Source organism: Silurus meridionalis, chromosome 1 (genome assembly GCF_014805685.1).
Source record: "Silurus meridionalis isolate SWU-2019-XX chromosome 1, ASM1480568v1, whole genome shotgun sequence".
Classification (NCBI taxonomy): Eukaryota; Metazoa; Chordata; class Actinopteri; order Siluriformes; family Siluridae; genus Silurus; species Silurus meridionalis.
This window is the reverse complement of record NC_060884.1, coordinates 34,114,973-34,128,881: the sequence shown is the minus strand read 5'-3', so window position 1 is coordinate 34,128,881 and position 13,909 is coordinate 34,114,973. Positions and strand designations below refer to the sequence as shown.

The following is a 13,909-nucleotide window of genomic DNA, read 5'->3' as shown; positions in this document are numbered from 1 at the left end:
ATGGAAATGAAAAGTAAAATGTAAAGTACAAAACGTAAAGGAAAATGTTTATATACAAACTGTTACATGGAAATGAAAAGTAAAATGTAAAGTACAAAACGTAAAGGAAAATGTTTATATACAAACTGTTACATGGAAATGAAAAGTAAAATGTAAAGTACAAAACGTAAAGGAAAATGTTTATATACAAACTGTTACATGGAAATGAAAAGTAAAATGTAAAGTACAAAACGTAAAGGAAAATGTTTATATACAAACTGTTACATGGAAATGAAAAGTAAAATGTAAAGTACAAAACGTAAAGGAAAATGTTTATATACAAACTGTTACATGGAAATGAAAAGTAAAATGTAAAGTACAAAACGTAAAGGAAAATGTTTATATACAAACTGTTACATGGAAATGAAAAGTAAAATGTAAAGTACAAAACGTAAAGGAAAATGTTTATATACAAACTGTTACATGGAAATGAAAAGTAAAATGTAAAGTACAAAACGTAAAGGAAAATGTTTATATACAAACTGTTACATGGAAATGAAAAGTAAAATGTAAAGTACAAAACGTAAAGGAAAATGTTTATATACAAACTGTTACATGGAAATGAAAAGTAAAATGTAAAGTACAAAACGTAAAGGAAAATGTTTATATACAAACTGTTACATGGAAATGAAAAGTAAAATGTAAAGTACAAAACGTAAAGGAAAATGTTTATATACAAACTGTTACATGGAAATGAAAAGTAAAATGTAAAGTACAAAACGTAAAGGAAAATGTTTATATACAAACTGTTACATGGAAATGAAAAGTAAAATGTAAAGTACAAAACGTAAAGGAAAATGTTTATATACAAACTGTTACATGGAAATGAAAAGTAAAATGTAAAGTACAAAACGTAAAGGAAAATGTTTATATACAAACTGTTACATGGAAATGAAAAGTAAAATGTAAAGTACAAAACGTAAAGGAAAATGTTTATATACAAACTGTTACATGGAAATGAAAAGTAAAATGTAAAGTACAAAACGTAAAGGAAAATGTTTATATACAAACTGTTACATGGAAATGAAAAAGTAAAAATGTAAAGTATAAAGTGTAAATGTGTGAAGGGGAAAATGCAGATTTTAACAGTAAAAGGCTAAAAGGTAACGTATAAAGTGTATAAAATTTTAAACTTTTACAGTGTATGATGTAAAGTGTAAGCATTTATAGCACTCTTTATGGAATACAGCACAGCTGTAAATGAACATCTCAGACATCACACTGAGGAAACACACATTCTCAGGACCTCCAAACTAAAATAGAGTTCAAGCCCAAACGTTTCTTATTTGATGGAGCGGAAAGAGTGAGTGAGCGTTATGGATGGACGGCTGAGTGGATGTTTGATTGTTTAAGTAGATGGCTGGATGGATGGATGGATGAATGGGTAAGTGGACGTATGGTTGGTGAGCGAGGCTGAGAAAAATTTGATGTAGAAACTGATACCTAAAGATCCATAAATGTTTCATTAAATTTGGCACTGAGAGTAAGATGAAGTGAAGTGGTGTGAGATGATATGAGGTGGTGGGGTGAGGGAGAGGGACAGGGTGGAATGATGGAGTGAGATGGTCTGAGATACAATGAGGTGGAATGATATGGAGTGAGGTGGGATGAGATAGATTAAGAGAAAGAATAAACAGTTTTGCTTTGCTGGATATCTCCTCCTCTCCCTCTTCCCTCAGCTCTGTACTTACCTGCATGCCCTCCTGCCCCGAGATACCCACACCAACATCTGCCACCTGGATCATACTGACGTCGTTAGCCCCATCACCTAGAGAGAGCAAGACAGAGTAGAAGAGATAGAGAGAGAGAGATTATAACAATAATAAAATAAAGACACATGGAGGGGTCTAGACAGAACTTTCACAAGAATCACAAACTAGTGAGGCGGAGTCTCAGTGTCTACTGGCTTCCACTACTCTTTCCCATAACTTCATGGTGTGACTGATCAACTTAATTCCCCTGTAGTTACTGCAGGTCTGCACATCTCCTTTATGCTTAAAGATCGGTACCAGCACACTCTTCTCCATTCCTCAGGCATCTTCTCACCTTCCAAAATCCTGTTAAACAATCTGGTCAAAACCCACTGCCATCTCTCCTAAACATCTCCACGCTTCTACCGGTATGTCATCTGGTCCAACCGACTTTCCACTCTTCATCCTCTTAATCGCTGCTCTCACTTCCTCCTTACTAATCCTATCTACATCCTGCTTCACCAACTCCACATCATCCAACCTTCTCTCTCTGATTTTCCTCATTCATCAGCTGCTCAAAATACTCCTCCACCTTCTCAACACACTCTCCTCACTAGTCAACACATTTCCTCTCCATCCTTTACTGCTCTAACTTGCAGTACATCCTTCCCAGCTCGGTCCCTCTGCCTGGCCAATCGGTATAAATCCTTTTCTCCTTCCTTAGTGTCCAACCTCTCATACAGCTCCTCATATGCCTTTTCCTTGGCTTTCGCCACATCCCTTTTTACCTGCTGCCGCATCTCCTTGTACTCCTGCCTACTTTTCTCATCACTCTGTCTATCCCACTTCTGTTTTGCCAACCACTTTCTCCTTATGCTCTCCTGCACTTCCTCATTCCACCACCACGTCTCCTTGTATTGCTTTCTATTTCCAGATGTCACACCAAGTACTTTTCTAGCTGCCTCCCTCATCACTCCTGCAGTAGTTGCCCAATCATCCAGCACCTCTTCACCACCACCGAGCTCCTGTCTGACCTCTTCCCTGAACCTCACACTACACTCTTCCTCCTTCAGTTTCCACCATCTTATTCTTCTTTCAGTCCTCACTCTCCTCCTCTTCTTCTTCACCTCCAAAACCATCCTACAGACCACCATCCGATGCTGTCTAGCTACACTGTCCCCTGCCAACACCTTACAGTCTCAATCTCCTTCAGGTTGCATCTCCTGCATAGCACATAGTCCACCTGTGTGCACCTTCCTCCACTCTTATCGTCACCCTATGATCCTCCTTCTTCTTAAAATAAGTGTTCACCACTGCCATTTCCATCCTTTTAGCAAAATCTACCACCATCTGCCCTTCCACATTCCTCTCCTTAAAACCATACCTACCCATCACCTCCTCATCACCTCTGTTCCCTTCACCTACATGCCCATTAAAGTCTGCCCCAATCACCAATCGTTCTTTCCTAGGTACACCATCTACCACTTCATCTAATTCACTCCAGAATCTTTCCTTCTCCTCCATCTCACAGCCAACTTGTGGAGCATAGGCACTGATGACATTTATCATCATCCTTCAACTTCCACCTTCACGATCATCACCCTATCAGAAACTCTCTTCACCTCCACTACACTCTTACTGTACTCTTCCTTCAGAATCACCCCTACACCATTTCTCTTTCCATCCACACCATGATAAAACAGTTTAAATCCACCTCCAATGTTCCTGCTCTTACTCCCTTTCCACTTGGTCTCCTGAACACACAACATATCTGCCTTTCTCCTCTCCATTATATCAGCTATCTCTCTCCCTTTACCAGTCATAGTACCAACATTTAAAGTACCAACCCGAACCTCCACTCTCCTACACTGCTCCTTTCCCTGCCGTCTCTGTAGACGTCTTCCTCCTCTCCTTCTCCTCCTTCAGCCAACAGTAGCCCAATTTCCACCGGTACCCTGTCGGCTAACGATACCTGTGGCGGTCGTTGTTTCGACCGATCCGGTATGAAATTCTCATTTGTGATCCACATATTTGATTTGGGACGTTTTTACGCTGGATGCCCTTCCTAACACAACCCTCCCCATTTACCCGGGCTTGGGACCGGCACTAAGAGTGCACTGGCTTGTGCATCCATAATGGCTGGGGTTTCGGCGTCTACTGTACTGAAGGGTAATGACTGAAAATAAATGCTGCACAGACCGAGTGTTAAAAACCCTGTGGCTAAATAACAAACTACGCTGGATGGATGGATGGATATTAATAAATATTGTTTCATCTATTATATCCATACCCAACCCTTCCTGTCTTATTTTGAATACATATTTTATATTTTTATATTCTATTCCTATCTACATGTAAATTCTTCAGTAGTGGACACTGGTAAAAAGCATTTCACTACATGTCACTAAACAATGTTACAGTTACAGTCGTGAACATTCACAGCCCTGCAGTTTAGCTAACTGACTAGCTGCAGCAAGAGGACATTTGCATATTAATGAATATTCCTGACCATTGATGCCTTTATCATTGCGTAGACGTTACGATTTGTTCTTCTTTAAAAGTTTTGTGTTTCTCTGAAAAAGCGACGTTCTAAAGCAGGAAGTAAACACAGAACGAGCACATAAAATCTGCACTCCGTGCCCTGAATAACGGCGTGATACAATGGCACCTGGATGCAAGTGAAGGTCAAGCAAGGACAACGAAACAATCGCTGTTTATGCTGCGCCGCCGGACCCATTCATCTCGCTGGCTTTTGAAGTGCTGGCCAGGATATTGTTCTGAGAGACACTTTAGTGTGTAAGAAATAAAACACACTCAGACTCATGCTGTTATTGGAAATTAATCAACGATCGTGATGGAACGATGGAGTTACTGTTACCACACACTCACACACACTGATTATGGTCCTACACCAGCACGTCTCAGAGGGATACAGTAGTATGAAGACACAGAGCGCTACAGAGCGTTAACAGAACGTTCACATTTACGTCTCAACGCGTCACCCATCTATGGCTGAGGAGGCCGAGTGAGATGGAATAAGATGGAGAGAGAGGAAATGAGATGTACTGAGATTTATATAGATGGAGTGAAAAGAAATGAGATGAAGTGAGATGAAATGAGGTTGGGTGAGATGGAGTGAGATAGAATGAGATAGAGTGGGATGAAATATGATGGAGTGAGAAGAAATGAGATGAAGTGAGATGAAATGAGGTGGAGTGAGATAAAGTGAGATGGAATAAAATGGTGTGAGTTTGAATGAGATGGAGTGAGATGAAGTGAGGTAGAATGAGATGGAGTGAGATGAAGTGAGATGGATTGAGATTAATATAGATGAAGTAAGAATAAATGAGATGAAGTGAGATGAAATGAGGTGGGGTGAGATGGAGTAAGATAGAATGAGATGGAGTGAGAAGAAGTGGGATGGAGTGAGATGAAGTGAGACTGAGTGAGATGGAGTGAGATGAAATAAGATGGAGTGAGCTGGAATTAGTTGGAGTGAGTCTAGTGAGATGGAATAAGGTGGAGGAGATAAAATGAGATGGAGTGATATGGAGTGAGATGAAGTGAGGCCGAGTGAGATGGAGTGAGATAGAACAAGTTAGAGTGAGATGAAATAAGATGGAGTGACAAGAAATGGGATGAATTGAGATGAAGTAAGATGGAATGAGACCGAGTGAGATGGAATAAGATGAAGTGAGATAGATTAAAATTCATTGAGATGGAGTGAGAAGAAATGAGATAAAGTGAGATTAAATGAGGTGGGGTGAGATAGAGTGAGATAGAATGAGATGGAATGAGATGAAATATGATTGGGTGAGAAGAAATGGGATGGATTGAGATAATTAAGATGGAGTGAGAAGAAATGAGGTTGGGTGAGATGGAGTAAGATGGAATGAGGTGGAGTGAGATAAAGTGAGATGGATGGTGTAAAGTAGAATGAGATGGAGTGAGATGAAGTGAGGTAGAATGAGATGGAGTGAGATGGTGTGAGGTAGAATGAGATTAAGTGAAATTAAGTGAGGTAGAATAAGATGGAGTGAGATGAAGTGAGAAGAAATGAGATGGAGTGAGATAAAGTAAGATGTAATAAGGTGGAGTGAGAGAAAGTGAGGTAGAATGAGGGTGGATTGAAACAGTGTGTATTGTTAAAGCTCACCTATTGCCAAGGTCATGACCTTGAGCTTGTTGCGCACCAGTTTGACCACCATGCTCTTCTGCAGTGGTGTGGATCGACAGCACAGCACCGACCTGCAGCTCCGAGCTACAGCCAGGAACTTTTCCTCCAGACTCTTATCCAGAGCATAAGCCAGCGTGCGACCATCAATCACCAACCCCAGCCGATGAACCAGGTTTAAGCCCGAGGGGGCGGAGCCTGAGCCTGGAGTCAGGAAGTGCACACTGGTGTAGTCCTGCTGGACAAGTCGCGTTGTGAGAGGGTCTGACGAGGAACTGCACAGGAACTTAGCCTGGATGTAGTGTAGGCTTTCATCAAGTAGAACAGCACAGGCCTCCTGAGAAACACCACACACACACACACACACACACACACACAGAGTGAAATCTCAGCAACTGTACTGAATGAAGATGTTTAATAAATATAGTAGATAAACCAAGAAACATCTGGATAAGAACTGCAGCTGTGCAGTAGATCGGCTCATAAATGCAGGAAACTATCCTGGTCATTTCAAACCCGTCTCTACAGCTCTCACAAACGTCTCTACAGCTCCCACAAACATCTCTACAACTCTCATCTTTTTCTCTTTTTCACTTCAAAAGAAGATCTCCTGCTGAGGATCTACATGTTCTCTGCTCAGAGAGGAAGGAAGGGTGGACCATCAAAGCAGCCAGGTCTGTTCCAGCAGCTCAAGGAAATTTCCATGATGAACAGATGATTCGAGACCTGAACTTCAACCAAAACCTCAGATGGAGGACCTGCATAACAAACTCAATGACCCATAAAGTCCAAAGGCAAACCCTGATCTCTGGACTCTGACTGGTCAGGAGGTGTTGATTGTAGTGTAGGTTTAGATTAATGTCCCTGCTCCAAACTGGGATAGTTTCCATAGTAACTCTGGAGATGTTTGCTGAAGGGGATGTTTATGGAACATGTGTGGAAGGAATCTCCAGTGTTAGAGTGAAGTCTGTATACACACACACACACACACACACACACACACACACACACACACACACACACACAGTATTATACTTTGTTATACCTTAATACACTCTCTCACACACACACACACACACACACACACACACACACACACACTGTATTATACTCTGTTATACCATAATATACTGTCTCTCTCTCTCTCTCTCTCTCTCTCTCTCTGTCTCTCTCTCTGTCTCTCTCTCTCTGTCTCTCTGTCTCTCTCTCTCTCTCTCTGTCTCTCTCTCTCTCTCTCTCTCTCACACACACACACCCACAGTATTTTACTGTTATACCGTAATACATTAGGAATAGGAATGTTCTCCCATTCTTGTCTAATACAGGCTTCTAGTTGCTCAACTGTCTCAGGTCTTCTTTGCATCTTCCTCTTTATGATGCGTCAAATGTTTTCTATGGGTGAAAGATCTGGACTGCAGGCTGGACATTTCAGTACCCGGATCCTTCTTCTACACAGCCATGATGATGTAATTGATGCAGTATGTGGTTTGGCATTGTCATGTTGGAAAATACAAGATCTTCCCTGAAAGAGACAACTTCTGGATGGGAGCATATGTTGTTCTAGAACTTGGATATACCTTTCAGCATTGATGATGCCTTTCCAGATGTGTAAGCTGCCCATGCTACACACACTCATGAACCCCATACCATCAGAGATGCAGGCTTCTGAACTGAGCGCTGAGAACAACCTGGGTTGTCCTTGTCCTCTTTAGTCCAGATGACATGGCGTCCCAGTTTTCCAAAAAGAACTTCACATTTTGATTCGTCTGACCACAGAACAGTTTTCCACTTTGCCACAGTGCATTTTAAATGTAAAATATTATACTGTAATACACACACACACACACACTATTACACTATGTAGTATACTGTAATAAACACACTATTACACTGTTACTGTAATATACACACTATTACACTATGTATTATACTGTAATAAACACTATTACACTGTATTATACTGTAATACACTCACACTATTACACTGTTACTATGATATACACACTATTACACTATTATACTGTAATACACTCACACTATTACACTGTTACTATAATATACACACTATTACACTGTATTATACTGTAATACACTCACTATTACACTGTTACTATAATATACACACTATTACACTATGTATTATACTGTAATACACACACACAATTAAAACCAGTTGTTCTTTTCCTGTTGTGTCTGCAGGAAGTTACAGCTCTACCTCTGCCATGTAAATCTGTATGTAATATTTCCATGTGTAGGTGTGAAAAGCTCATACAGATGTATCCAAAAAGGTTCAAAGTACTACAAAGTATTCCATCAGAACACTAAAACTAAACACACTGCTGGAGAAGTTAGCTAGACTAGTTAGCTAAACGGTATCACACTTAGTGACTTTCCTAGCATTACAATCAGTATTAGCATTAGAATTAGCGGTACCTGGGAGTCAGCGTTGAGCGTGATGATTTCCTCCTCGGGATCCAGCAGTTTGCAGCTGTACGCGATGTTGATGGCCGTTTCCTGTTTGTCACCCGTCAGCACCCAGATCTGAAGCCCCGCCTTCCTCAGAGCAGCGATGGTCTCGGGTACGCCGTCCTGCAACCGGTCCTCGACCCCTGTCGCCCCTGACAACCGTGCAAGAACACAATTCAAACATAGACATTCACTCGTCCAGCATTTCATTTAGCAGTGTTAGCTTTGCCAACCGATTACAGTAATCACAGAACTCCAGGCATATAGCCCAATAATAGCAATTAGCCATCATTAGCATTAAATGATGTTCATGTAGCCAAGATTGCTAATGCTAGCAAGCTAATTAGCACTTAGGACACTGCTAAGACCTCTGAAATGCAAGGAACCCGCTAACATTCCATAAACTGTAACAATAGGCGAACCAGAAGACTAGTAAACTACCGTGTACCTAGCACGAGGATCGTCTGTCTTCAGGATCATTTTTCCATCGTGTGAATTAACTACCAAGCTAGTGAACACAATGCTAACTAATAGACCCAAGATCTTTTACATAAACGAAACAAGCTGTGAGAGAAGGATATGTGTTCGCCTGTATACACACTATCTAGCATCAAGCTAATCAAGTTATTTAGTAAAACGGTAATCAGGGGTGCTACAAATCCTTTATTCATTTATTGCACTGTTAACCAGTTATCAACATTAAGATGAGATTTTCTGCACTTCCTGCTCCGTGTTAGCTCGAAGTCTCAATCCCGATATTAGCATTGCTGTGTTAGCAGGTAGCTAGTGTTAGCCTCAGGTTAGCCACAGGAAAAAGGAGAGAATGGCAGAGCAGCAGATGAGAAGATGAAGCTCTGACCTAGCAGGTGAAGATCGGTCTCCAGCCGCAGCGCCGACTCAAACAGCAGCTCCTCTCTGCCCTGGATGGCCGTTTCAGCCTCCAGGTGGCGCCGCAGCCAGCAGGCATACTCTTCCTTACTGAGGACCTGGAACACAAACCAATTGTCATGACAACCAGAAAAAAAAAACACAATCACAGACAAGCGTATCAGTGAAATATCGCCAGGCCGTACAGCATGCTGATCAGAGTTCAAAACAAGGGAGAAAAGAGACACAGTGAAAGAGTGAGAGATAAAGAGAAAGAGAGAATTAAAGAGAAGGGCAAAGAGGAAAGGAGACAGAATGATGGATAGAGAGGAAGAGAGGAAAAATAGGAGTGACAGTAAGAAAGAAAGTTGGATATCGAGAGAGAGAGAGAGAGAGAGATGGAAGTGAGGAAGAAAGATATAGAAAGGAAATGGGAGAAAGGGAGATAGAAAGAGAGAGAGAGAATGGGAGAGACAGAAAGAGGAAAGATGGAAAAAGGAAAATAAGAGAGACAGTAAAAGAGTGAGAGATGAAGAGATAAAAGAATGGGAGAGAGGGGAAAAAGAAAGATGGAGAGATGGGGGAGAGAGAGAGAGAGAGAGAGAGAGAGAGAGATGCTGCTGATGCATTGGTAACAATATTAAACCAGAATATGACATTTCACACTGAGTGCATGGTTTTTTTAGCGCTGACCGTGTTTTCGGTGCCGACTGCGTGTCCTGTATTTTTTTTTACCCCGCCCACTTTGTTCCCCCTTATTGAGTGTGGGGTTCTAGCATCTCCCATAATGCAATTCCCCCCACCAGCTCTTTAGATTGATGTATGGCATGACTGGGGGGTCTGTGTGCTTTGCCCCGGCTCGTTCACTCTGTGTGTCAGTGTATGTGAATCCTGGTGGTTCCCCCATTCATTTCTATGGATGGATTATTGCCCCCTGCCCGTCGTGTGAACGAGCGGATATGTTGTACGAGCGCAGGGCGAACGCGGGGCGAGCAGTAGAGCGTCGGATTCCCCATTCATTTTCTATGGGGACCGGAATTTCACAGAATTCCGAGCCGGTCCGGAGTTTGAGGGGCATATTGTTGTGACCCTTTTTGGTCATGTGATCGAAAACATCTGGGGGAAATAACACACCTCCCCCAAACAGGCTGCACAATTAGAGGTATCATCCGGGGCAAAAACTACGGGACGAGTTACGCCTGGAAGAATTTGCAAGATTGTAATAGTGATGGTTTTCAAACAACACGAATAAATATTCCATTTAAGAAATTTAAAAGAGAGATCATTTAGAAAGCGAGAGAGAGAGAGAGAGAGAGAGAGAGAGAGAGAGAGAGAGAGAGAGAAAGGGGTAGCGAGAAAGAGAACAAGTTTTCCGTGTTCTCCTCCTCACATCTCTGCTCACCTTCTTGGCGATACACAGGGTTCGGAGGCCGTCAGCGGCGTACAGGTTCAAGTAGTTCTGGGTTTTGAAGAGAATTTTACGTTGACGTTTTCCTTTGGAATTTTCTGGAATGAAGAAATAAATTTAAGCACAAACCACAGACACACACTCAAATATACGTACACGTATACACACACACACACACACACACACACACACACAAACAAGTTTGTGCTCCTTGAACATTCCATTCCACATTGAGTTCCCATTTGCTGGTATAATGAGCTCCACACTCCTGGGAAGATGTTCCCCTAGATGTTGTAGAGATTCATTCAGCCACAAGGGGGCGTTAGTAAAGTCAGGTACTGATGTAGGTGTGGTGAGGAGTCCTGGGGTGCAGTGAGTGTTCACATTTATCCCAAAGGTGTTCAATAGGATTGGAGGTCAATCTCAGAGGATGTTCTACTCCAATACATAGAAAGCAGATCTTCATGGAGCTGGATATGTGCACAGGGGCATGGTCATGCTGGAACAGGTTTTGTGTCTCTCAGTTCAAGTGAAGGCAAAATCTCTTGCTACTGCATCTAAAGACGTCCTGCACAATAGTGTGCCTTCAGGAACAGTTTGGAGAAGAACCACGCATGGATGGAAAATTCAGGTGTTTTTGTAGATTTCTTTGCTACAGCATATCTATGGCTTCATCACACACACACACCGCATGTAGTGAGCATAATCAGTAGCAAAATATAAACATGCACTAAGAAAAACGATTTTAAGAACATCCATCCATCAGTCTATGTACATTGATGGACAGAACAGATGGATGGTGAGATGGATTGAAAAGTCTGAAAACAAAAATACTCTAAAGAAAGAAATAATCCAGATGTTTGAGATTTTTCTTCTTTTAGTAAATATTTTTAAGTACCATAGCTTCTACTAAGCCCCACCCCCTGGCCAATCAGGTTCTTTTCTGTGCTCATGCCAGGCCCTGATTGGCTAACTTCCTTGTATAGAGTAGTTTCTGAGGGAACGTTAGCGTTCGCCTCCCCGTGTTCAGATCAGTCCGAGATGTTTGGTGTAACAGGTGACGTTTTAAAAGTCCAACATGCGAAAACCATTTTTTTAACGACTGCATCCTGACAGGAAACTCACACCAAAGCAGAGTGAGATTGTCGCTCGACACGTAGTCGCGAGTGGGCGGAAGTGTCAAACCTCCCCTTCGCCTTGCCTCGCCTCGAACCCCCCGTGATTCATCAGCAGGCTGCAGGCGTCGGCTTGCCAACACGCCGTGTTTATCAGCTCGCCTCCGCCACCTGCTTCCTACAGCAACACGACAGACCGAGAAGACCGCATCACTCAGGACCTTCTCAAAACAACGCCTAACTGTTTAGAATTTCTGGGGGAACAAATTCTGGCCGTATAAAAAAGGCATGTTCTTCATTAAAGCTCAGCTGGAAATTAATCGTTTTTTTAATATAAAATGTCAAATATTTTTTAACAATGTTTAAGTGCAACATTGAGGTGTTCCCTCACAACCACAGAGTTTCATCTGGTGTAGAAACGCACGCCTTCTCTAATGCTATAAACAACCGGGTTATGAATATGCATCGGTATGCAAATGAGGAAGTGAGCTGTGAAAACCGGGCCAGGTTTCGGGCCACGTTCAGTCTCGGTTCATTACAGATGTATTTAGCGAACCTGTCGGGATATCTTTCACCGTTACCATGACAACGACTATTTCTGTTCACTAACCTCGTTTACGTAGAATAGAACTAGCTTCTGGGGCGAAATTGAAATTTTCAGATATCATCCTGTGATGATGATTTGCATGTCAGATGTGATTGGTTCAACTTTATGTTACCATGACAACTAGCTAGTTAGCTAGAATAGAGCCAAGTTCGGCGGATAAAAGGATTTTTCCAGGGACCTGGTCGGCATCCTTTATTAATGTGTATATCAGATGTAATTGGTCCACCTTGGCCATTGGGCTGTAGGTTGCCATGACAACTACAACTTTAATCTGCGCTAACAAAGTAACTAAACAGACCGCTAGCTGGAACTGAAAAGTTCTCTGCGGTAACAAATTTCCAGATATCATGTCATCCTTTAATAATTTGCATATCAGTCCCGATTGATCTAATTTGAATTTTGTTACCATGGCGACCAAATAAAATAAATAAATAAATAAATAAAATCGATAAAACAGCTTTTGTGTTGTTCTCAAGGCTAATAACTTGTACATGTGATCTGCAAATTATAGCTAGCTATAATTATTTTTGTTGCGGTCACCATGGTAACCAAATAGGACCTCACCTCCATAACCAGTTCTGAGAGAGGTTTACTCATGTAACCGTGACGCTGTTCATTTCAGGACACATTCTTCTCATTTTAGAATTATTTGTCTGATGTCTATAATTCATGGCTCTGTTATTTAATAAGGCGACACACAGGACTACAGAATTAAGGCGGCCATGTTTGTTTTTCTGCTCCAGCGTGGAAGGCAGGTCTGTACAGTGTTTTATGTGTTCACACACTTCAAAGGAGGCGTACGGTTCTGCGTTGCCGCTTCCCTTCATGTGTATTAGCACTGGCCTGCTCTGCTTTTCCTCCATCGTCCTGTCAATGGAGTCATTGTAGAGTCTGGAGCTGCTGAACCCTGATGGGAGCTCCACCCGGGTGTGGTCACATGACCTGCTCTCGCACTTTATTTTCCAGCCACGTCAGCTTTTTAGCTCTGCGGTTCGACTTTAACATACAGTGCTGCAGATTTAGTTCGAGGGTTTTAACCAAACCAGAGTCTGAAGCCACTTGATCTGATGTGGGAGGAGCAAAACAATAAGGGGTGTGGCATTCAGCTTAAAAATATTTTAGGCAAGATTAATAAAAATACAAATAACCGTGTTTTTTTCTTAGTAACAATTTTATTTTTAAAAAGTGTTTGTTGTCAAATCTAAGAGCTTTTTACTTGACAACCCGTTAACCCAAACACCAGTGCTGACCAACCACAGATCACCACCTTTCTCACAGACCAATCATTGACCACCTTTCCCACAGACCAATCATTGACCACCTTTCCCACAGACCAATCACTGATCATAATTACTCCTGATAACCAATCACCTGCCACCACTGCCAACCAATCACTGATCTGCATTGTTCCCACCAACCAAACAATGATCACTGTTACTAAAAACCAATGGCCACCATTAACAAACCAATCACTGATCACCACCTTTTCACAAGCCAATCACTAATCACCAACGCTCCCAATAACTAATCACCTGCCACTAT

The 13,909-nt window shown here is 41.8% G+C and overlaps 1 protein-coding gene across 2 annotated transcripts in view; it reads right to left on the bottom strand.

Annotated features, from left to right (window-relative positions):
* atp10a (ATPase phospholipid transporting 10A) overlaps positions 1–13,909 on the bottom strand; it is a 59,918-nt gene that overhangs the window by 15,505 nt on the left and 30,504 nt on the right. For both annotated transcript variants that reach the window (XM_046847759.1, XM_046847750.1), the window contains 5 exons: positions 10,640–10,743; positions 9,230–9,356; positions 8,338–8,522; positions 5,887–6,241; positions 1,731–1,807 (listed from right to left, as the gene is read on the bottom strand). In XM_046847759.1, coding sequence (XP_046703715.1) covers positions 1,731–1,807; positions 5,887–6,241; positions 8,338–8,522; positions 9,230–9,356; positions 10,640–10,743 — 848 coding nt within the window. The remainder of the gene's footprint in view (positions 1–1,730; positions 1,808–5,886; positions 6,242–8,337; positions 8,523–9,229; positions 9,357–10,639; positions 10,744–13,909) is intronic.